This window comes from Rhamphochromis longiceps, linkage group LG16 (genome assembly GCF_057381845.1).
Source record: "Rhamphochromis longiceps isolate RC_006_pf linkage group LG16, R_longiceps_female_GT1.1, whole genome shotgun sequence".
Classification (NCBI taxonomy): domain Eukaryota; kingdom Metazoa; phylum Chordata; class Actinopteri; order Cichliformes; family Cichlidae; genus Rhamphochromis; species Rhamphochromis longiceps.
The window spans coordinates 22,053,506-22,077,003 of NC_140572.1; the positions used below are offsets into that span (position 1 = coordinate 22,053,506).

The window sequence follows — 23,498 nt, forward strand, 5'->3', positions numbered from 1 at the left end:
GAGCTAGCTGCTGCGGTTTGAATTCATCATTTTATTCACTGCCTCCACATTGTGCTGACTCTTATTTTGCGTTTTATTTCTTTGGGATTAAACTTCATTGTGTGGACAGCCAGGTTTCCCAGACATTTGTTTATTAAAGCTATATCAGCACTATGTTGACAGCACTGCTATTCGCACACCTATTCAGATATGTCCTAAAATGGTGCTATTATTGAGGGACGTAGGGAGGTATCTGGTTAATAATACATATTGTGCAAACTTTGTTGTCACCATTCTTGCGCTGGCTCTTATCAAGGGGAGAGCAGAGAGGATATATGCTGACTCTGATGTAGATAGTGCCATGAGTATTTCTATTGTGGCAGCTGCCATGTGGTGCAGTCCCTGATAGGGTTTCGAATGCTGTCAATGCTGCGTCAGGTGCATTAGCACCTCAGAGACCCGTGATGCTCCAGCTGCCGTGTGCCTACGTCTCCCTGGGCCCTGGCCGCCAGCCTGACACCCGACACAAAGTAATCACAGATCACAGTGTTTAATCACTGAAACAAGCACTCCAGAGGACCCCACTGTCAATATCCCACTCTCTCATTATCTGTTTGGATTGCACATCCACACTGTCAGATAAACAGAGTGGAAAATTAAGATTAAAAATATGGTAATTTCATTTCAGGCAGCAGGCTCCTCTCACTGGCCCATTATGCTATTGATTACCTCTGAATTCAATTTTTCTTTTCAATGTAAACTTTAATCTATTCGCAAGCCAACAATTCAGCTCCCAAGGGGCTATTTGAGAGTAAGTAACCATTTAATATGACGCCGGCTGAAGATTCACTGGCTTTAATGAATTGTGTAAATCACTCAGCTTTTAAAGGAACTGATGTCCCACAGTTCATGACCCAAATACGGGCCTGGTTAAATACCGCCTTTTAGACCGAGCTAAGTGTTTACTGACAAGAATCTGTGAATGTGTAATCACTGGCTTTGCGCTTGTCTGTATGAAGCCAAATTAAACAGCTCTTTTCTAAGAGAGCCGCTAATGACAAAATTACATTTTAAGACTTAATCATCTTATTGCACTACTGACATGTTAAAATAATAGAGTGCAAGGCCGCGCCACTTTACCACTGAAACAGAATTAGAAAATCACTCGACTCAGCACGATAATCACACGGTCGCTTCCTTTAACCGCTTACCAGTTTGTAGCATCGTGTTCAACTCCAGCTGTAACCACTGACCTGAAGCAAACACACCATTCAGGCAGCTGAGTGTGGAATGAGCAACAGCGGGGAGGAAACGCTGGTGAGTCAGTCTCACAATGAAGCAAAATGAAGCGAAACGTTCAAAACAATACTCTTTTATTAAATGAAATTTGAAACAAATCTAGTGTCAGTTACAAGTGAGCATTCCTCGCACTTATTTATGACTTAGAAACTGCAAAGTGCTTGAAATCTTACCTTCCATTTGTGTTACGAGCCGTAGACAAAGATGTAAAAAAATCAAACAGCGCGAATAATTACCAGGATATAAATAATCTCACTCGGTTCCATTCACATAATTACCTGCATAAAAGTGTTACATTCTCAAATAAAGTCGTTAATCAAACAAGCCAGGACAGAAAGTTGAGAGACATCTGGTTCCTTGATATTAGTCAGTATCATTGCCAACTGTTACTGGTCTTTGCTCACTAGAGATGAGGTAGACATAAAACCGATAGAGTCAAAGTGCAGGGAAACCATTCAATTTACAAACAGTGCAATTACTAGGAATCAATCGCGTGATTAAGGCACAATAATTACAGAAAGCATCCGTGTCCCCTCTGAGGTTCTCCTTGGCTTGTCAAGCATTTTTCAAGTAATGAAAAGACTTTATTCCTATAAAACAATGTTTTCCCTAAAAGAACAATTTAAGCCACGGGTAATTTATTGCACACAGAATATTGACACTCTTTTGAGCACCAGTTCCCCACTGTAGATACCCCAGAAGCCAGGACACACCTACATAAATATAGCCGTTTGCAATCAATAAACAGCCATGCAGTAATATGCTGTCAATGGAAGGCACAGCCCACCTCAGGCGTGTGCCTCCTTTCTGTTCCATACCACGGGTCTATGCTAATCAAATGGAGCGCACACTACACTGCACTAGGCCTGAAGACATTTAGGAATATCGGTGTGTCTGCTAAAATACTTGGTCACTGATGGCTAACACGAGGACCACAGCGACACTCCAAACCGTCAAAGGGACGTCTCGAAGATGACGCGGACGTCCTCGTCACGGCGCACGTCAGTCAGCCGCTTTTTGTTCGTGTAAACCTGAAAAGCGGATCAGGGAAGCAGTGTCACAGAACACAAGCACACTGTCCAATCTGAGCTACGATCTGTTAAGGCGCAATTTATGACAGATCCAGTCAGAGCACGGCGAGGGGATTTATCACCCACTGAAGCATACAAAAGTGGCTTATTTAGCCCAGTAAACAACTGTTAGATTAAAGGCAGGAAAATTTTTGGAGATAATTACAGGAATTATTTGTGGAGTTAATTTTCTCTTACGCTGGCTCCTAAGCTGCAAGCCGCTATTTAGAAAAGCCGGATTGCAGTGTTTGCGCCTGCAAAAGGCATGGCTTCTTTATGCCGAGCCGCTCTGACAGCTGAACAATTTCAGCAAGAAAGTTTGTGGAAAAAGAGGCAATGGAAGTGAAAGCTTGGCCATAGCTTGAGATATATGTACTGTCTACTCTGGGATTCTCTTTCAGCACGACAAAGGAGCTAGAGGTTGATATCAGATTATTGAATGTATTTAAACCTTGACTGACAACTATAGAAACTTGACACACAACATGCGGACTATCTCTGTATTTAATAAGTGGTGCTAGACAGTTATGGATGCTGCAGTAATCTGATCAAAGAAGAGCATCCTACAATAAAGAAAGGAAAACGTAAGGGCCCGAACAATGCCACTACCAATCCGCCAGTGTGCAGGGTAAGACGAAACCAAATAATACCACACTGTGCTGAGTCTTTGAAATCAGTATTTTACTCATTTCACTCCTCTGGCTGAGGAGATACAGTTCCGCTGATAAATTTGTGCGAGGGACAGAGAGAAAATGAAATGATGCCTACTTTTTCTTATTTCACAAAGACCTGTTTGAAGTTGCAATATGGTATCTGTAGTCCCAGACAGATGCACATAAAGTGGAATTGAACAATGAATAGCTGGCTCTTATCTGTTCAGTGTCTGAAGGGGAAATACATCACAAATGAATTTCACAGGGAAAAAATATGGACATTCTCTATTACAGTAATCCCCATAGAAAGTTTATCCCAAATCGCGATGAAGTTAAACCCAATATTTCAAAATAGATACAGTGCAAAGAAAGCTGCTTTTCTAGAATCATCGCTAAAATGATCTCAAAATTACATTATGAGAAAAAAGATTATACAGAGACTTTTTCCGATAATATCAGAGGATGTAAATCTACAAAGGGACAATTTCTCTCTTGAAATTAATGTTATGGTGTCGCAATGCTCCAAGTAGACACTTTAAATTAAAATGGTAATCAAGTGTCTTTGCATTGTCAGGGCTACACACATCTTCTGTTGCTTAGCTGTATTATTTTGGAGGTGAGCAATGGAGCCTGGAGTTAAGGGGAGAGTCTGGGATTACTGTGCAACGACTGGGCTCTTATTTAGGGACAGGCTTGTCCTGGGACAAAGGTGGATGTGGTTACCTGTTTGGCTGTGTGCAGGAGCGAGGCAGCCTCGGCTCTGCCTGTCTGTTGGACCATCTGGTAGAAGAGCCCATCCTGGTTCTGGAGCAGCACATATGGCTCATCATACTCCTGGATCATGCCAGCATCCAGAACCTGCAATCACACATACAATGGTGGGTGTGTGTGTGTGTAAGTGTGTGTGTTCCTGTGTCTGTATACTTTACTTTGGGGAAAACTGACATTTCAGCTGTTTCACTGCTGAGTGATGCAAGCAGACAGCGCAAGCTGAATGGGGAAACAGTAGTTCGGTGCACATAGGAACCATCTATTTTATGTGACTCATGCAACAACAAACACGGGTGCCTGTTTCTGCTCGAGAACGCCATGCACAATGAGGGTAACCTGTTAGCAGCGTGAAAGTCTGGTGCGCTGACTCTGACAGACAGGAGATCAGGGATTTATCCATGTATTTATCCTAGCGTTTCAGAGGCCTAGGGGTGGTCCTCAGTCAAATCCAACAATCACACCTTTAAGACTCGCTAGAAAATTACCATCATTTCTATGTCATCACATGCCATGTAAACCACACAAAGAATAGTGCCAATTCAGGCAGTTTGGAAAAGACTACAATTATATCACAGACAAATTTTAACAAGCTCGATCCCCTTACAGCGTTAATGAGCAGTTTGTTATCAGTAAAGCCCACTTTCAGGTAGTGTTTAGTATGAAAGGGAGACTTCTGCAGCTGCTGTCATAATCAAAAGTTTAGGAGCAGGCTACCAGGAAATGCAATTCGATTCTTGCAATTTGGACGATTCTTCCGGGTCCCAATTTAATTTTCCCAGAGTGTGTGACAGTCTGGGGGCATTTAACACGAGTGTACGTGTGAAACAGTCCCCTCTCTGTGATATTTGCCTTATTTCAGCAACCCTCTCAGTCACCAAGCGGCCACCGGGCCGTGCCCCGTCCTCCATAGACTCTTAACAAATGCCACCACAAATGGCACTAATTGGCACCTCTGCAGGCAGTAGCAGGAAAGGGCCAAAGATCAAGTGGTGCAAGCGAAGGTTGAATGAAAGGGAATGCTGCGAGTGAGAAATCTGCCCAGCTGTTGCAAAATAAGGTAGCGGAACTGAAAATAAAGGACAGAGGTGTTTAAAAGCTGCTTTTGTTTGGCATACAACAATGAGAATGAATGTGAAGTGCATGTTTTGCAGGGGACCCCAGATTTACTCTACAAATTCTGAAAACACTGAATGCAATATTTACTGTAGCTGGTGAGATAGTACAAGGGGTTGCCAAAGTTTAAGAGGGAATATCACAAAGCTACTTGCAGAGCAATGTTGGAATGAACTCCAGCAGAAGAGTCTCATTTTAAAACCTTCACTAAAGTGCTTTACAATGGAAATTTACTGCTTTCTTACTTACCAGTATTCTGTCACAGTCAATGATAGTGTTTAGCCTGTGAGCAATGGTGAGGACTGTGCACTCTTGAAACTTGTCCCGGATAGTCTGCTGGATGAGTCCATCAGTTCTAAAGAAGCAGGAAACAAAACACCTGAGAACTGAAAAGCTCTCTTCCTATACAGCCTTGGGCAGGGATTTTACGCAGCACAGAACAATGGCTCATCAGCAGAGAAATATGTGCAGCAACAGACAGAAAAAATACAGAATACCACAGGACTTCAGCTTTAAAAAGACAAGTGTGGTATATTTTGTTACATTTTTTTTAATTGACTTGATTTGATCTTCACCAGGTGAGATTTAGACTTATAAACCCATATATTTTTATTATGTGTGTTAAACAAAAAAAAATCTATGTTTGCACCGATGCTTTACCAAAATGATTTTAAGAAAAAAGAGAAAAGGTTTTATTCTATGCACTTAAAAATACCCATATTGTGTAGCACCATTGTACAGAAAAACAAGACACATGTGGAAGAGAGCGCTTCCACGCTGATGTATAATAATTTACTTGAGAAGTATAATCTGACCTTGGGTCCACATTAGCAGTGGCCTCATCAATAATGAGGATGCGGGTTTTCCGGAGGATGGCCCTGGCCAGGCACACTAGCTGCCTCTGGCCCACGCTGAAGTTAGAGCCCGACTCCGTCAGCACCGTCTCCAGCTTGCTGGGCAGCTCGTCCACCATGGCCTTCATCTGCACCTGCAGAGAGAGAGAGCTCAGCCCCTACCCTTCATTACTCCTGCATAAAGGCCTCCTGTGGGGATGTCTTTAAAGAGCCATCCAAACACACCCATTAACTGCCTGGCACAATGCAGGGCCAGGTCTACTGATGACCTTGGCCAGTGCTCTCTTGTGGCCAGCCTCTAGCTTTAATCCAGGCCACCAAACCCATTCAGAGACAGGACCAGGAGCTGAAGCCCTTCACTGTGGGGGAAGCCTTCATCCTGGTTGGCCTGACTGCCCAAACACATCTCCCCCAGCACTTTCAATGGTTACCCGTTACAAGCCGCACATTGAGCTGGGCCCCATGGCCCTAATGGGATTTCCCCCCATGACTTGTGGCGAGCAGGGAATCTGAATGGCAGCATTGTACAGGGGGACAGAGGGATCCCCCCCTGGGCTGGCAAGGGAGAATCATTCAGAGCCACGCTGGAGTACCTCTTGGAGTGCATTCCACAGGTCCTCATCTGTGTGCTGCTTGAAAGGGTCCAGATTCTTCCTCATGGTGCCCGTAAAGAGAACTGGGTCCTGTGGATAGATGGATATGGAAAGAGAAGGCCGTGGCCAGTTAAGATAATGACAAGGGGGAAGATGTATGAAAGGGTTAAGACAGGATTTATAGAAGAGTGCTAAGCAATGTGTGAGGGGAAGATGTTCACAAAGGCCTTGCTCCACTCAGGAGCTCTATTCAGTGCTCTAGCCAACTATGCTTCAGTAAGTTGATCTTTTTACTTGGAAAACCACAATGTGCGCATTGGTGCTGGTGGAGAATAGTCGTGCAAGGCTGTCTGAATGTATAATATGACACAAAAGGACTGTCAAGTTAACATTAAAATACAGAATAAGAAACCGTACTAACTAAATGTACAAGCATGTGTGAATAGTTAGGTTATCACATTAGTTGACTACCCTCATGAAAGGACAGCCTCACATCTCAGACAGGTAGGATGTCCAAGATATGTATTTATGGTAAGCCATGCACCTGTATCAAGGTTGAGCCACACAGCCCTCTTTAAGAGGGTAAATAAAGCTCTTTATTACAGTGTAAAGGAAAGAGCCTGTCCATGGGCACTGTTCCAACACGCCACTCTGTTTGTGATGAACTGATAAAAAGGAACAATCCCACATCATCTCATGTCAGGCCATATATAGTGTGCATTCATAAATCTTGCTCCAATGTTGAAGTGATTTACTCAGTAGAGGGCTCTCCTTGGACAGCATAAAGACCCTCTCGCTCACGGTACACCCCTGCTGCAGATAAGGTTTTTATATTGCATTTATGTCCACAGTGTTTGATCCGTGAGCAAAATAAGCAAGGTACTTAAATCGTTATAATGACTGTTTAAAGAAAAAAACAAGTTAATAATAATACAAGGCTGTTGAGTCTGCCACAGTTTGAGGTTGCACAGAGCAGCGACTGTCCATAACAAAAAGTGATGCTTCCATTGTATCCGCATCACAGTCAGAGGAACGCGATAACTCCAGCTTAGTCAAGATATGCATCTGACCTCGAATCAAGATACGATACGTTCATCTGGCAACTGTGAGATTAGACTAGGAGCAAAAGTAAAGCACACATTGAGTCTAAAAAGCTTAAAGGTTACAGAACTATTAATATATCCACACCTTTACATCTGTTCTCTTACAGGTCACCTTTATAACAAAAGAAAATGAAGCATACATTTGGGTGTGGAAGCACAGCAAAAATTAAAAAGTCATGTCTCAACAAGCCGCCATATAGGTCAGAAAGTGCAGGGCTAACTGCTCAATTTCAATCCAGAGAAAGTAAAGCTTTCAGGGTCTCATCCCTGCTACCTGTGCCTTGGAAAATGTTCCACCTCTTTACTTCCAATAAGCTTTTCCCTCTGTCACCAAAACACCACCTTGTCATTAAGCCAGCTGAAGTCCCAATTCAAACTAGTTCTGTGACACACTTTAATTGACGATTCAATGTTAGGTCGGAAAAACTGCTTTCAAGCACAGCTTTCTATACACCGATTATGTGCTCCACCAATTCTAAGCCCTCTGTTTGCCACAGAATTCATTTTTTTTCTCCTAAGTCATTCCTGAGAATTCAATAGAAACTGAAATGGATCCCTTTTTAATGCCATATGCTAATACAAGCTTATCATAATCAAATCTGTGGGCGTCAAATAATGAAACTCCTCAGCGGCAATGTATAGTTTACATATCAAACTCAAAATTCCAAATGAAAAGTACGACAACCAGCAATTTATGTCAAAAAATTTTTTCCAAGTGAAAGGTTGACTGCATATCATTTCATCGACGTCTAGCGGGAGAATAAAAAAAGGCTTTCAGATGAATTTGTGTAAATCCAAGAGTCTTCGCTCCATATATAAGTTTGTAATACTAACAACAGACTACAGAGAAACTCTACTCTCCCGAGTGCTGCCTACATAATGAAAATGCCATCCAGCATGTGATACAGATGAGATGAGCGTGCAGTTAAAGTTTTGACTCGTAACCTGCCACTTTGTAGCAGTCTCTCCCTCTAGGAGATGCAGAAAGAGTAAACAAAATCCCATCAAACATACATCACATCCATCGCAAACTAGTTTGGACTAAGAAGTGAAACTTTATCTGAAGTAGTAGCAATGCCAGAAACCTATCAAATCCACAGAAAAGCATTAATGAAACTGTTTTTGGGCATCTTGGCTGCACCCTAGAAATGTTTAAGACTTGAGCTAAGTGACGGTGTACAAGGGGACTCTGACTGTGAGGATGGGGGAGACTTCTTCTAAGCAGCTTTCCCATGTTTGGGGGGTAGAGGGCTAATCCTCTGTCAGGGATGGGGAACTGCTCTCTTCACAGTATAGGCCGTGGGAGTCTTCTCCCCTCCCTCCTCTCTGCTGACACTCACCCGCAGGCTGGCATTTTCTTAATGCCGTATCAGTTTCAACAAGCGGAAATAAAGTTAAACTGTCTCAAGGCATCCGTTTGTCTCACTTTCAGAAATCCCCTGAGTGACGACTGTAATTCTCCTCACTTGTTTTAGCTTTTTTTAAAAGCCAAGCGTCTAACAAGGGCAAAAGCATCCAGGCTTCTGTTACCGTCGTGCAGCTGACATTTCTGCCATTACTCAATCATGAGGAATCATGGGACCTTGGAGAAGGTGTCAAAGCAAAGCTGCTTTAGAACGAAAAGGTTAAACATGGTAGTAATTAATATATTATATTATAAGTAATATCTTTCTAACCTAGACTCACTGCAGATGATTATTGGTTACTGTGTTTAGTTACAAAACACAACTGCTGATACTGAAATTAAAGAAACGCACCTGTGGGATGATAGACATTTTCTGTCGCAGTGTGTGAAGACCAATCTCAGACGTCAGAAATCCATCAATCGTTATTCTTCCCTCAGGTTCTGCCAGCCGGAACAAGGCAGAGATCAGGGAGCTTTTACCAGCACCAGTGCGTCCAACAATGCCAACCTACAGTGGAAAGAGCTAGTATGTTATATCTGTAAAGTCTTAGTAAATGCCCACAAAAAACCCCATAAATAAATAAAATAGTGCTTATTATTTTGTCAGTAAGAGACCCAGTTGCCTGGCAAACTACAATATAAACCTTTGTACAATACTGGCATAAAAACTAAGGGAAGATTCTCTGTCCTATAATATTTATGTATGAAATTGTTTGTGTTTTACTAGACAGTCAAAATACTAAAAAGAAATGGTGGGCAATGGAGAAAATCCTTCTGTAAGCCTCTCTAACCCTCATAATCAAGATTTAAAGCTAAAAATATTTCCTTTAATCAAATCAAGTCATTTATATCTTAATCATATTTAAGTGCTTTAGCGTAATGCCACGTATAAATTCATTTGTAGCATTTGTGTTAGGGACAATTAACGTGTTTATAATTCAATTTAGCTATTTTTAAGTGTGCTATATTTATTTAGATCTGTGCTTATCTCATAAACACCAATGTGGGTGGGTTAGAAAAGTGTAGTTACTCATTTTAACCAACTGTAAAAGGTGACATAAATGGGGCTCTATAGTTTTGTGGCTCTTCTAAAAGTCACCCCATCAGAGTCAGCGTATCAAATCTATCAAATCTCATTGAACACACCTAATAAATTGGCAGAGTCAAAATTACCACTCACTCATACTTGTTTATGTCCAGTCCCCCAAACCCCTGACAGGCCATCACCCTCCTCCCCCTCCCTTTCTCCCTCCTCCCCACACCTGAAATTCACTGAGGAGATGATGGAGCGGGTCAATGCTGGGCTCAGATCTACCCCCCGTCCCAATCCCTTTTTGTCCCCCATAAACCCCCCACCAGAGCGGCCAAAGGTTCGCCATCGAGCCCCACCCTCAACAGAGCAATCGAAGTCACATTGCCCAGCCTCGCCCCCCTTAGTTCCTCTTCATGCCCTGTCTCCGCAGTCTGATGCGTGATGTGTGAAGGGTCCGGGCTGTGAGGATTATGGCAGTGATGACTTTTCCCAGGAGAAGCTGGGACCCTGTTTACTAGAAGGTTTTAAAATTTCTGTACTTTTAGGTGACAGGAGACATGTGGCCTGGTCAAAACACAGAGAGCTGCACTCTAAAAGATCTTTAAACATAGTAAACATACCTTGTGTGCCACAGACTGCTCCCAAACACGAGGGGACAAGTAATACCTCTAAAACACTTAAGTTGGCTTTATTAAACATTAGATCTCTAGCTGGGAAAACATTTTTAATTAATGATTTAATCACTGAGCACAGCCTTGATTTTATGTTTTTAACTGAAACTTGGTTGGACCAAAGTAACAGTGGAGCTGTTCTCATCGAGACGACCCCTCCTAACTACAGTTTTATCAGTGAGGTTAGGGCGAGCAGGAGAGGAGGAGGGGTTGCTGTCTTATTTAATGAATCATTTCAATGTAAGCAGCTATCTCCTGGAAGTCTTCAGTCTTTTGAATATGTGGCTTTACAGCTGAAGGCCCCATCCAAAGCTGTGTTTCTTAATGTTTACAGGCCTCCCAAATACTGCACAGACTTTTTTAATGACCTCAGTGAACTGCTGTCTGTGATCTGTGTTGATTTTGACTGTGTAATTATTGCTGGGGATTTTAACATTCATGTGGACAACCCTCAGGACAAAGGGACTAAAGACCTGAGTAACACTCTGGGCAACTTTGGGCTGACTCAGCATGTAACAGAGGCCACACATAATAGAGGACACACTCTTGACCTACTGATCTCCAAAGGCCTGAGCATTTCAAAGGTTACTGTGTCTGATGTGGGCCTGTCTGATCATTACTGTGTTTTCTTTGAAAGTAAAATCTCAGCCCACACAAATATATCAACAACAGTGATCACAAAACGGTGTATAACTGAACACAGTAGTGCAATTTTTAACCAGGTCTTCCCATTAACACCTGACCTGTCCAGAGGGTCAGTCAATGAGCTCGTCAATAGCTTCAATGCTAAAATGTTAAATGTAATGGATACAATTGCTCCCATTAAGGTGAAGGTTATCTCTGGATGGAAAAAGTCTCCATGGAGAAACTCCACACTGGTGAAAAATGAAAAAAGAGAGTGTAGGAAAGCTGAGCGCAGATGGAGAAAAACAAACCTCCAGGTTCATTATGACATTTATAAAGAGAAACTTCACAATTATAATTTACAACTGAGGAATGCAAGGAGGTCCTACTTCTCTGACATCATCACTAAAAACAGTCATAATGCTCGGGTCTTATTTTCTACAGTTGACAGGCTAACAAACCCTCCTGTGTCAGTGGCAGCTGAACTTCATTCGACCATGGCCTGCAATGACTTTGCCAAATTCTTCACTGAAAAAATCCAAAAAATTAGACAAGCAATTGGTACATCAACAGCAGATCCAGGATATGTACTGTGTCCACCAAAAAACTGTTTAAACACCATGAAACAGTTTCAACCTATTAACAGCAAAGACCTGGAGGACATCTTAGGTCAACTGAACTCCTCCTCCTGCTGTTTAGATGTCCTGCCAACAAGTTTTTTCAAAAAGGTCTCAAAGACTTTAGAGTCAGACCTGTTACAGATCGTCAACTTTTCTTTATTATCAGGTGTGTTTCCAGAATCACTAAAAACTGCTGTAATCAAACCTATACTGAAAAAGGACAATCTTGACAAGACACAAATGAACAACTACAGGCCGATCTCAAATCTCCCGTTTTTAAGTAAGATCATTGAAAAAGCAGTTTCTCAACAGCTCAGTTACTTCTTAAAACAGAATAATTGCTACGATGCCTTCCAGTCAGGTTTTAGACAGAACCACAGCACTGAAACCGCTCTGACCAAAGTGTTTAATGACATATGTCTGAATACAGACAGTGGAAAAATGTCAGTCCTAGTTTTACTGGATCTCAGTGCAGCATTTGATACAGTTGACCACAACATATTACTCAAACGACTGGAGAACTGGACAGGTCTTTCAGGAACTGTACTAAACTGGTTCAAAACATACGTAGAAAACAGGAAATACTTTGTATCAATAGGTAACTTCACATCTGAGCAGACAAGTATCACATGTGGAGTTCCCCAAGGTTCCATCTTGGGACCCCTTCTGTTTAACATCTACATGCTCCCACTGGCACAGATTATAAACAACAACAAAATAAACTATCACAGCTATGCAGATGACACACAAATATATATCACAATGTCACCAGGAGACCGAGGCCCTGTACAGGCTCTTGGTAAATGCATTGAGGAAATCAATGACTGGTTGTGCCACAATTTTCTCCAGCTAAACAAAAACAAAACTGAGGTAATAGTCTTTGGCGCCAAAGAAAAACGATTACAGGTCACCAGAGAACTTCAATCTATACATCTAAAAACCACAAACCAGGCGAGAAATTTGGGTGTAGTGATGGATGCAGACCTAAACTTAGAAAAACACATTAAGACAATAACAAAGTCAGCTTACTATCACCTCAAGAATATATCAAGGATAAAAGATCTGATGTCTCAACAGGACCTGGAAAAACTAGTCCATGCATTCATCTTTAGTAGGCTTGATTACTGTAACAGCATCTTTACAGGTCTACCTAAAAAATCAGTCAGACAACTACAGCTCATTCAGAACTCTGCTGCTCGAGTCCTCACTAAGACCAAAAAAGTGGACCACATCAGTCCAGCTCTGAGGTCCTTACACTGGCTGCCTGTCCGTCAGAGGATAGACTTTAAAGTTCTGATGCTGGCCTATAAAGCTCTGAATGGTTTAGGACCAAAATACATCAATGACCTCCTGACCCAGTATGAACCATCCAGATCCCTCAGGTCATCTGGATCCGGTCTTTTATCAGTTCCCAGAGTCAGAACCAGACACGGAGAAGCTGCATTCAGCTTTTATGCTCCTTATATCTGGAACAAACTCCCAGAAAGCCTCAGATCAGCTGAAACACTCAGTTTATTTAAATCCAGGTTGAAGACTCACCTGTTCTCAGCTGCATTTGAATAAAGCACCAAATCCACACTTTAAGCTTAAATTTCAAAACTTACATTTAACTACTGATTTTATCTACTGTTCTGATTTTATCTGTTTTGATTTTATATACTGTTGTTTGTTTGTTTGTCTGTTTGTTAATTAGTTAGTTAGTTTATTTGCTTGTTTTAATCAATTTTAAATCATGCTTTTTATTTGTTCTTGTTTCTAATGTCTCTGTAAAGCACTTTGAATCACCTTGTTGTTGAATTGTGCTATACAAATAAACTTGCCTTGCCTTGCCTTGCCTATGTGCTCTATGGTACTACCCCAGGGTATGGTAACCTGCAGGCCATCACCCGATACTTTCTTTAAAGCACAAGGTCATACCATCCGCAGGTATCTGCTAATGCTGTACATATGTGTGATGGTAGTTAACACATAAAATGACAGTATAATATAGGTGTTTCCAGTATTTTACCAGACTTGGGATACCAAAGAACAAAAACTCATGCTGTGGGCTGAATCCAATGAACAGGAATCTTATTAGCATTGCACCGATTGCTCTGCTGAACTAGTGTCATACCATTTAGGTTTGTTATATGCTGTTGCATAGCCATTGGGCATGTGGATACAGAAAGATAAGTGGTTAGGCTGACAGGTAATAGAGAAGTAATGATATGCTTACGCTCTCATGCTACATCCATACTCTCATAGGAGCTATTAGAGTAACTCACATTCCGATTTTTAAAACACATAGGCCCTCCTACATGTGACAATTAAGCCCCACCCCCAGTACTTATACAGTAAGTGCCTACATGGACATTTAAAAAATTACCAAGTGCTTGTATGAGACTGAATCTGAAATCATGTCTCTGCATTCATCTGCTTTAACCTACATAAGAAGAATTCCACACTACATGAATGTAAATACACACCACAAAGTGAAAGGATCTTATACTGTAGATGGTAGGTGCAGGTGAAAGGGTGTCAGGGGAACTGTCAGGATGCACAAAGCCTTTTACCCCCAAGGCATGCGGTAGAGATCCCTCCCATGGGCTGTCAGAGCCAGGGCCTCTGCACTTATCAACCCATCCATTGTGAAATCAGCCGCCCTGGCCAACCGTAGCCATGCAAAATACACCCCCTGCATTAAACACAATTTCAATCATCCTCAACCATCTCCCTCAGCCTTCCCCTCTCTCGCTCTTCCTTCACCCCTCTTCCTCGGCCTCTCCTCTCTCTTATAGTGAATAAACAGTTGTCACCGTCAGGTAGCTCAAAATGCAAATTGGAGACAAATGGATCCACTTGAACAGTCTTAATTACATGATATGTATTCCATGAATCACAAATGGTATAGTCCTGAAGATTCAGAAGCACAATGCGGTGTCCCTTTAATAATTGATTTGAGAATAATGCCACATAAAAAAAGAATCACACCACACCTACTACACTAGCTGCATATCAACCTTAGTCATGGGCTATGCACTCCAGTAAGCATGCACAGGTGGGAATAAAGACAAGGACCTTTTCTCTAGATTTGAAGACAAGACTCAGGTTCTTCAGGACCAAAGGCTCACTGGCACTGTAAGAGAAGTTGACTCTGTCAAAAGTGATGCAGCCTGCTTTGGGCCAATCGCTCGGTGGCTGTTTGTCTGTCTCCCATGATGCCTCACTCTCCAGCTCTGCATACTCAACCACTCTCTCCACTGATGTCATCTGCAAAAATAAAGCATATAGTAGGCACTTCCTTAAAATAATTTTTCCTCTTTTAACTATTTTATGAATAAATAAATAAGCTGCTCCTATATAACTTCATGTAACAGAAAATCCCTATAATACAATTTAATAGATTCTTTAAATTGACCCAGACTGGATATAACAAACCTAAAGTGACAATCGTTCTACCTGCATTTTTTTTCTTATGGCCAGCAGTGGCTATTTATCTGGTTTAATAAATCAGTTAAAATCTGTATCTGTGACCACAGTGAACACTATGCTGATGAGTTTATGGCCTCAGTCTCTAGTTTCAAGCCTAATTTAATACATCGTGTTAATTTAGCAAATTATGGTCACATTTGGACTCAAATGGAAGTTAACCAACCATCGAACCCTTGTTCATCACGTGTTCTCACCATGTTCTCAATTTCTGCACTCTGTCTGACGCCCCACTGGAACATGCCTGTGAGCGTAACTGCATAAGACAGAGCCAGACCCACTGCACCTGGTTCCAGTCCTGTATTATCAAAGAAGTAAACATGCAGTCACACATCCACGAGTCCTTCCTCTTGCTTCTGCTAATAATGTCTCTTAGCATGCACAGAGTCAAAACCCATACAGTACCATCCCTGAGGTAAAGACAGCCAAAAGCAGTAATGGTGACAAAAACTGAGCAAATTCCATCGAGTCGCACGGCAAACCAGCGGGAGGTAGTCAGGAATAAGAACCAGGCCTCTGTTAACAAAGACAGATTCCACATGTTGCATATGAGGAAATACTTCTTAATACAGTCTGAATATCATGAATGGCTTTAGATGAGACTGATAATGGAGCTCATTAGATGTTGATGTCTTGCATATTTGACCTTATAACACAAATATGTCTTTTTTGTCTCACCTGAGTGAAGATCTTGATACTCATCAAACATTTGCTGGAACCTCTGCTGAACCTTGAAGGCGCGGATGGTGCTCAAGCCTTGAAGAGAGGAGGAAAGGTGGGAGAAAACAGGACTCCGAGCTATGGGAAATATACAAGGCAAAAAACCAGCTTAGCGAGGCATTTAACATTTTTAAGAGTTTTGACCAGATTTCTAAATACAATTATAGTGTCAGGGTACATTTAATACTAATAGTCTGAACTGTTCGGTTTTATTTTGCAGCGTATCAGTATGAGAAGTGAAAAATATGAATGTGTACTCTGTTATACTAACAATAATACAGGTGATGCCCCTGATTTTTAGCGTGATTTAAGGAAAGGTCGCCATTTAGCCATCTTTTGTTTCAACTCATTAGACTTACAAACTCCTTAACAAAACCTAAATGCCTCCTTGAAGGATTCAAACAAAGCATTTGTTCTAAAAGATGATGCCACTTGTTAGTCAATGTGCATTTTGGCTCTCAGCTTTGAATGAAATAAAGGAACTAAAGCTTGATGTGGCCTAGTCATGACCACTTGACATTTTTTCCTATTATATGTGAAGTCATGAACTCTCATCTTTTGAGGAAACTGCGTGTGACCAAGGCATAGGCCACTGCCATCTTTAGCCTTTATGCTAATGATCTCTGCCTTTTTCAATAGCCTATTAGCATTCCTGTAGTCTGTGCTTTTATTTCTTCCCAATCCCACACCACAAAAAATAAATAAAAAATTACTGGTAGATTCTAGACGCTTGATGTCCCTGGAGGTCTGCAAGAAGTAGCATCGCAGAAACAGGAAGACAACAAGAAGAGGAACAACAGGAATAAGAATCCAGGGGATGATGACAGCAGCTACTGCAATCACTCCGATGACTTGCAGAAATACCTGGGAGAAAAGGAGAGGAGTAAGCACAGTAATAACTCAACAGCATCAGCGTCAAAAGCTCTGCTTCTGTTGTGTGGGCTACCGATGGGGCAGTGAGGCTTATTTGTTAGGGCTGAACAAGAAAAACCTTTCAGCTATATTTGTGTGAGACCATCTCAGGCACATAGTAAGGTAACAGCAGGTTGTGGGACTGAGCTTAAGTGACTCACAGTGTGAAAAGAAAACGATCGCAGCGCTAATTCTCACTTAGTAGCAGGTGAGAATTTACCACTTGGCCACTGCAGCTCATATCCCTGGCTCTCTAGGGTTTTCCCTTCAACACTTCTGGCCTGTAAGCCTCCCTGGCAGAGCAGCCAGCCAACGGGCATGGCCACAGTGACTGGCAGAGAGCTCTGGGAACCACACTGTGGGTGTCTGATACATCACACTCAAACCACACAGCCCTCAACAACACAGTGACTCATCACCCGTGTTAATGGCTCTGTGACACATCTAGACCAGGATACCAGAGCTGCCTAAACAGGATTGCAGGCAATGAGTCTGACGGTTATCAGAGCACCTACACCTGCATAACGTTTAGAAATAACCACCTCATAAAGACTCATTATGACTATTAATCTTAAAGATAAAATAATCTTACCTCAGCCTATATTGATGGTAATTATCAGGCACTCAAGTATCATGTGAGGTGGCATATAAAGTTTTATTATAGAGATATTAAAATTGACATCACACAATGACTCAACAATCTGAATAAGAAAACATAAATGTAAATAATATTACCTTTGATACTAATACATAATAATTGCTGATTGATATATTTAAGTTAAAGTGAGCTAGCAAGGGTCGTTGCCATCAGTTACTTTAATACTGATACTTTTATTAAAGATCGTATTAAACACCAGTTGAGAAAAAAAATAAACTACTTTTGAGGAAAGGGTGCTGCCATAAAAAAAGAACAGCTCACATTTTTAAGATTTTTGTTATGTTCACTTTATTTAGAAAATTATATTACATTTCAAAAGGGAAATGTAATCTACTTCAATTACATTTTTTTTACATTAAAAGTGTTGGGATATATTTACCTTGATACAACACTCAAAATAAATTTGTCTGTCTCATTGTTTCTTCAATCACCATCAAGTAAACTTGAAGTGAGCCACCAAACTTGGCACTGTGCCGGTACATCTTAAGGTTCTCATCTATGTTGCATATGATGTATTCAGGTTACCTAGCAACCAGCTAGCAAAGGGTTAAAGTTTTGGTGTAATTTTTCTTTTGCAATGACAAGTTCTAATTTGTATCAGTAAATCTTAATTTATACATTATATATAAATATGCCATCAGGTTGCCTGGCAACCACCTAGCAATCGGCTACCATGACACCAGAAAAGCATAGTATTGATTTAATTTTGTGGCCAACAGCATAAACACAGCAAAACAATACTGTAGCACAGACATGTAGTAGTAAAACATAATACATTACTAAAGATTTAAGAAAACACAGTTTTTGGTTTGTTTCCTTACTTTTTATTTGTTAAGCATTTTCACCAAGGAGAAGTAATGTCTCCTCTTTTAATTCCGAGTACTTTTTTCTATAATTTTTTTTTTTTTTTTTTAAATAATCCTGCACTTTTTATTTAACAAGGGCACATGACTTCTGTTAATAATGTCTCTTGTTTACCATTGTGGTCTTAATAATTTCCTTTACTTGAAGTATATCAACATTTCTTCCAGCCATTAATATGGGTTGGAAGAACACTTCCTAACCGAAAGGCATACGTTGTGTTCGACTGAAACCTCACACCCTGAAATTAGATACATCCAAAAAGATGAATCCTAAAACGTGGAGATTAGGATCATACTGTTACCTTCAGTGGACTCAGACTAGCCCAGAGAGATGAAAATTTAATTTAGCACCTTAATTACGGATGTTATCTGCTACTTAAGCACACATTTAAGCATGATCACTTTCAGTGTAGTTTTATGATGAAAAGCCAGTCAATTCCATTTGCAGTTCAGATAAGAGGGAATTACTAGTCTAACCATTGCAGTAGTGGAGCCCACACAATCAAACAGTGAGTCGAAGCTACTGAGCACAACTGATCCCAAGAATTTCACAGTACATAAGTTTCAATCTTAGCCTTGATGGAAGGCTACCAGACTGCAAAGTGAGATGGTGGCACACAGGCCATTACCGCGTGTTATCCAGCCTTCCCTTGCGGGGATCAAATATTAACTGAACAAATGTCTTATCACCTACACTGTTTTTCTTTCACTACCCAGTTGATGACTGGTGACACAGTGACACTGCTCATTCACATTTTGCTGGTTGGTTAATCTGAATTCTAATTGGGCCCATTTCAGCAGTGGCCACAAACGTCTGAGCCAGGCTGGCTTTAACTAACAGTGGGGTCATCTAAGGGGACAGTAGGAGGAACAGGAACCATTAGATACAAGCCTTGCCTCCTCCTGCTCCCCAGGGCCCGCTGTCGCCAAGGCCCTGTTTGATGTGATCCATTTGCGTGGTTTGGCGCTTATCGTGTCAGGATCGGGGACACCGTGGCCCCCACCCACACTACACACAGATGACTCTGATAAGTGAGCCTACAAGTATACACCTCACCCCCTCAGACCACATCCATATCTCCTATGAAACCACACAGGAACAGAAAACTCCCAAAGCCACATCCCGCTGCACATAAAAGTGGATAAAAGGATGAAAGGTTTTGTATACAAACTGTTTAAATAAAGAATTAGCTCTAATAGCTCTTTAGCGAGAAAAGAAAGCTACCGCACGCATGCGATTCAGTCATTCAGGCAAACTGGGCGCACTGCTGTGTCCAAAGACCATTCAGATCTCTGCTGACCCTAATTGCTTTATTTTCTCAATGATTCTATCAGCTCTTTGATGTCCAAATAAATGTAGAAAATTGGAGTTAATTGCTATATTTGTGTTCGGCAATGATAGCGACTGTTGTTCACCAGCTGAAAATAAACACTTCGCTTTAATTAAACATCCCTCCGGACAGACGGAATCATTATGCTTTTTACAACTCCCTTTTTCATCCTCCCTTTATTTACTGACAGTGTGCAATATTTGCCACTGGGAAAGAAGTGCAAACAAAACAGGAAATGAGGGGTGAGCGTGGTAAAGAAAAATTCTCAAAAGAAGTCCTCTGTCATCGTTGGAATTTTTTCTTCTTCTTTTTTTTTAAACTCCACACTTTTTCTGTGACTGAGCAGCACAATAAGTTGCAAGGGTCAGTGGTACTGAAACAAAACAGGGCCGTTCCACTTGGGCTCTGGAACAATACAAGTGACCCAATCCATTCTACTCTGTGTTTGGGCTTTATTTTAGCATTAAATGCCCAGATGCTGTGGCTTTTCTTTGGGTGAAATGACTGTGGACACCTCCTTCACATTTTCCCTTTCTGGGCCATTTTCACTTCATAAAGCTGCAGTCAATGTGTTTTGTGTGTGGTGAGGAAGGTCTGACACATACTGTGGTGGTCTCAGACGCTGTCTACATTGGTGGCTCAAGTAGTCCTAGGATTAGGCCTTTGTGTGCTGTGAAAAGGTAAAAGAAGTCACTTATTTGGGCTCAGTCAAGCTGCTGATTTCCAACCCCATTTTGGAAATAAGAGAAAGGCTTTGAAATGTGGTCTCCCCTCACTCTCTACTATAAATCACTAGTGTCCAGCAAATTCATTCAGCCTTTTTTTTCCCTCCTGAAAACAACACACACACACAAAAAACAACAATTCAGAAATACAAAAGTCAGCCTAGAATTCATTGTCCTCGTCATTCTGACGTGAGGTGAGATTCAAGATTAGATTGGGACTTTGTTGTGTCAGTTCCCAGGCTCAAAGGGCCCTGGGTCTGGCCTGCATTCTGAGTCAGACCAGCTGAGGTGCTGGACCACAGCATCATGGGAGACCACACATACTCACACGGGAAGCTTTTGCTGGCCGGTGCTCGCCATCAAATGACCATGTGTGGTATTGCTGAGTGGCCAGTTAAGCGCACACAAATACACACGCAGGGTCACATGATGATGTTTTCCTCTGTTTCGCTTTATTTTTCAGGGAGACAAGCATAGGTCAGTGATCCTAAGGCCGCCGCTCACCTTTCTGTGTCACAAAGGCACTGTCATAAAAACAATGCTCAAAGAGGGTTAATGGCACAGCCTATATATGTTTCCACTGGACCATCTTCTGTGTTTCTCAGGCTAACCTGTGTAATGCCTGGAGCCAGTGCAGTCTTTAGTCGCCAGCGTGGTAAAGAAGCAGAGAAAGCCAGGTGAAATCCCATCCTACAGCGTCCACGATTACGTCAGCAGTTCTCATATCCCACAAAGCCACTAAAGAGGCCTGATACACAATGTGCCACAATATAGAGACTCACACAACGATCCACCCGCCAGTGTTTCTTTAGACAATAGCTGTCTTTTCTCTGCACTTGTGTGCGTGTTCAGCCCTTCAGTGCTTGGTTTGTCTCTGTTTCTTTTTTTGCTCTTTCTCACACGCACACAAAAGGGTTTATTGCCGTAATTTGTTTATTCCCGTCTTTATAAGGAATTAGCGTTGGCAAGAGCAGGCTGGGTCACACTTAAGTCAGCTGGTGTCTTAGTGAAAACATCCGGACAAACTGAATTTTGCCTGGATAAGCAGGGCTATAAATGCAGTGCAGGTCCCAACAGTTGGTGGTGCGACTTGGTCAAGAGCCTTCACACAAAAATCCGCTGAAAGACCCCTGTACTCACCCCCTATTGTCTTGGCCTCCTCCTCTGCCCTCTCTGTGAAAATAGAGGCAACCCAGGATTTAAAGGTCAAGTCCACACAAAAGCTGACAGTTCCCAAAGCCTGAGGTGTTTTTAATTGACATTTCTGTCTTTGTCCCCTGACCATAAAGATGGAAGAGAAAGAGGCTTTTTCCCCAATATACTAAATTACTACTAAATGAGACCTGTGAAAAATAGGGCTCTGGGGTGTAACCAGGTTCCCCCAGCTTGAGGGAATCCCCTTGTTAGGCAGGTTTGGGGGGCAGTGCTGAAGGGCTGTGAAGTGCTTACTCCACCATAGAAAGGAGGGGGGAGAGGCTAAGGCACAAATCCCCACACAGAAGCAGCCTCTCTCCATAGAAAGAGATAAACCAGTTAGGGCATTGTTTATGAAGTTTCACTTTATTCCCTTCTGACAACCATTTAGACAATAACTATGGGGAAACGTCCCTCCACGAATGAGCAACAATAGTGGAGATCAGCAGCTTTTCTCAACAGCTAATACTTTGATAAAAAAAAGAGTGAAAATCTTCCTTCCTGAAAGCATTAAAGGCTGCTCCGTGAAAGACACCTGCAAACAAGAGCAGAAAGCAGCACAAACAAAAGTGCTTTGTCCAAAGGATGCTACCTTTGTCCACTCTAACAATCACATCCCACTTTCAGCTACAGCAAAAGACTAATGCGCACATATCCAGTCTGATTTTGACATGGCCTGGTCTAGATTTTATTTCTTTTACATCAAGACACAGTTAGAAAAAAGAGGAAAGCAGGAGAAATTCAAGTAAAAGTGCACAGCTGAAACCCATCTGTGTTTTATGTCAGGACGTGGTCTACTCTCACTGTTGTTGGTTGGACCTATTGGCCCTCTACAAAAGTTATTATTTTACTTTAACCATTATTCACCTTATTATCAAAATGAGGGGAACTATAGCAGACAAAAAGCTTTTGTGCGTTTATTCTTTTGTGCTTTCAGCATTTAAGATGGCTTTTGTCTACTGTGAGATGGGTATCTGCCACAAACATCATTCAGGCATTGTGGAGGGGGGATTCATTTTCAGCGAGCCTTTGTTCTATTCTTTGGCCCGAACCAAGGAGCCACGCCTGCTCCTCTACCTCGAATTGTGCAGCGAACATTCCCTTCTTTGTGGCACTAGGTGCATGAGCTGGCTCATCTCCGCAGGGTTTCGTGGGAGATGGCTGTCATGGTGGCAGGGTGGCATTTGGTAACCTAACCTGGGCTTGCATCAGGGTGGCCCTTGGCTAGCAGGTCAATAAGACCTGTTAAGCATTAAGCGAATTGGGCTAAGAGGCGAAAGTCCAGGTGTACTCCTGTAAACACTTCATGTCAGACTTTTTGTCTTTGACACTCGACACAATATCCTCACTTCACCCTCTCCTGACATTTCCACTATTTTCCCTTCCACATCTGACCCATCATGTGGCTTTATTTCCTCTTTGGTCCCTTTCTCTCTTCCAATCACTTCCTTATTCTCCTTACACATTCTCTGAAGATGCCACTTCTGTTGTGCCACGCTGAGGGAGCCACACCCTCAGCCTATGTGCACACTTTTATTAAATCTGTGCAGGCGCTGGGCTGCGCTGGCGGGTAATCCTACAGTAATTGTTTCCAGATTAGGGGACCCGGACCACAAAGCAGGTTTAGCCAGGCATGAAATGGCCTCCCCATGCTGCTGCGCCAGCAACCAAACCTGCCGAGGTGAGACTCACCTGGATAAAGTCCACAAACGTCCATGGAAGCAGAGAGTCCAGGTAACCGATGTCCTTCGAAAACCTGTTGAGGATTCTTCCTGAGAAAAAGCACAACACAAAAGAACAGATTAAAAAAATATCTCTATAATAGAAACAGCATTTTTC

General features: G+C 41.9%; 1 protein-coding gene across 1 annotated transcript in view; it reads right to left on the reverse strand.

Annotated features, from left to right (window-relative positions):
* Window positions 1-884: 884 nt before the first annotated feature.
* The window catches only part of LOC146651086 (ATP-binding cassette sub-family C member 4-like), a 37,764-nt gene continuing 15,150 nt past the window's right edge, over window positions 885-23,498 (reverse strand). The window contains exons 20-31 of the mRNA XM_085384416.1: window positions 23,352-23,431; window positions 16,690-16,840; window positions 15,935-16,054; window positions 15,662-15,772; window positions 15,454-15,554; window positions 14,846-15,037; window positions 9,193-9,348; window positions 6,333-6,422; window positions 5,701-5,873; window positions 5,135-5,240; window positions 3,725-3,859; window positions 885-2,309 (exon numbers count right to left, since the gene is read on the reverse strand). Of these exons, the coding sequence (XP_085240542.1) occupies window positions 2,232-2,309; window positions 3,725-3,859; window positions 5,135-5,240; window positions 5,701-5,873; window positions 6,333-6,422; window positions 9,193-9,348; window positions 14,846-15,037; window positions 15,454-15,554; window positions 15,662-15,772; window positions 15,935-16,054; window positions 16,690-16,840; window positions 23,352-23,431 (1,493 nt within the window). The 3' untranslated portion in view covers window positions 885-2,231. The remainder of the gene's footprint in view (window positions 2,310-3,724; window positions 3,860-5,134; window positions 5,241-5,700; window positions 5,874-6,332; window positions 6,423-9,192; window positions 9,349-14,845; window positions 15,038-15,453; window positions 15,555-15,661; window positions 15,773-15,934; window positions 16,055-16,689; window positions 16,841-23,351; window positions 23,432-23,498) is intronic.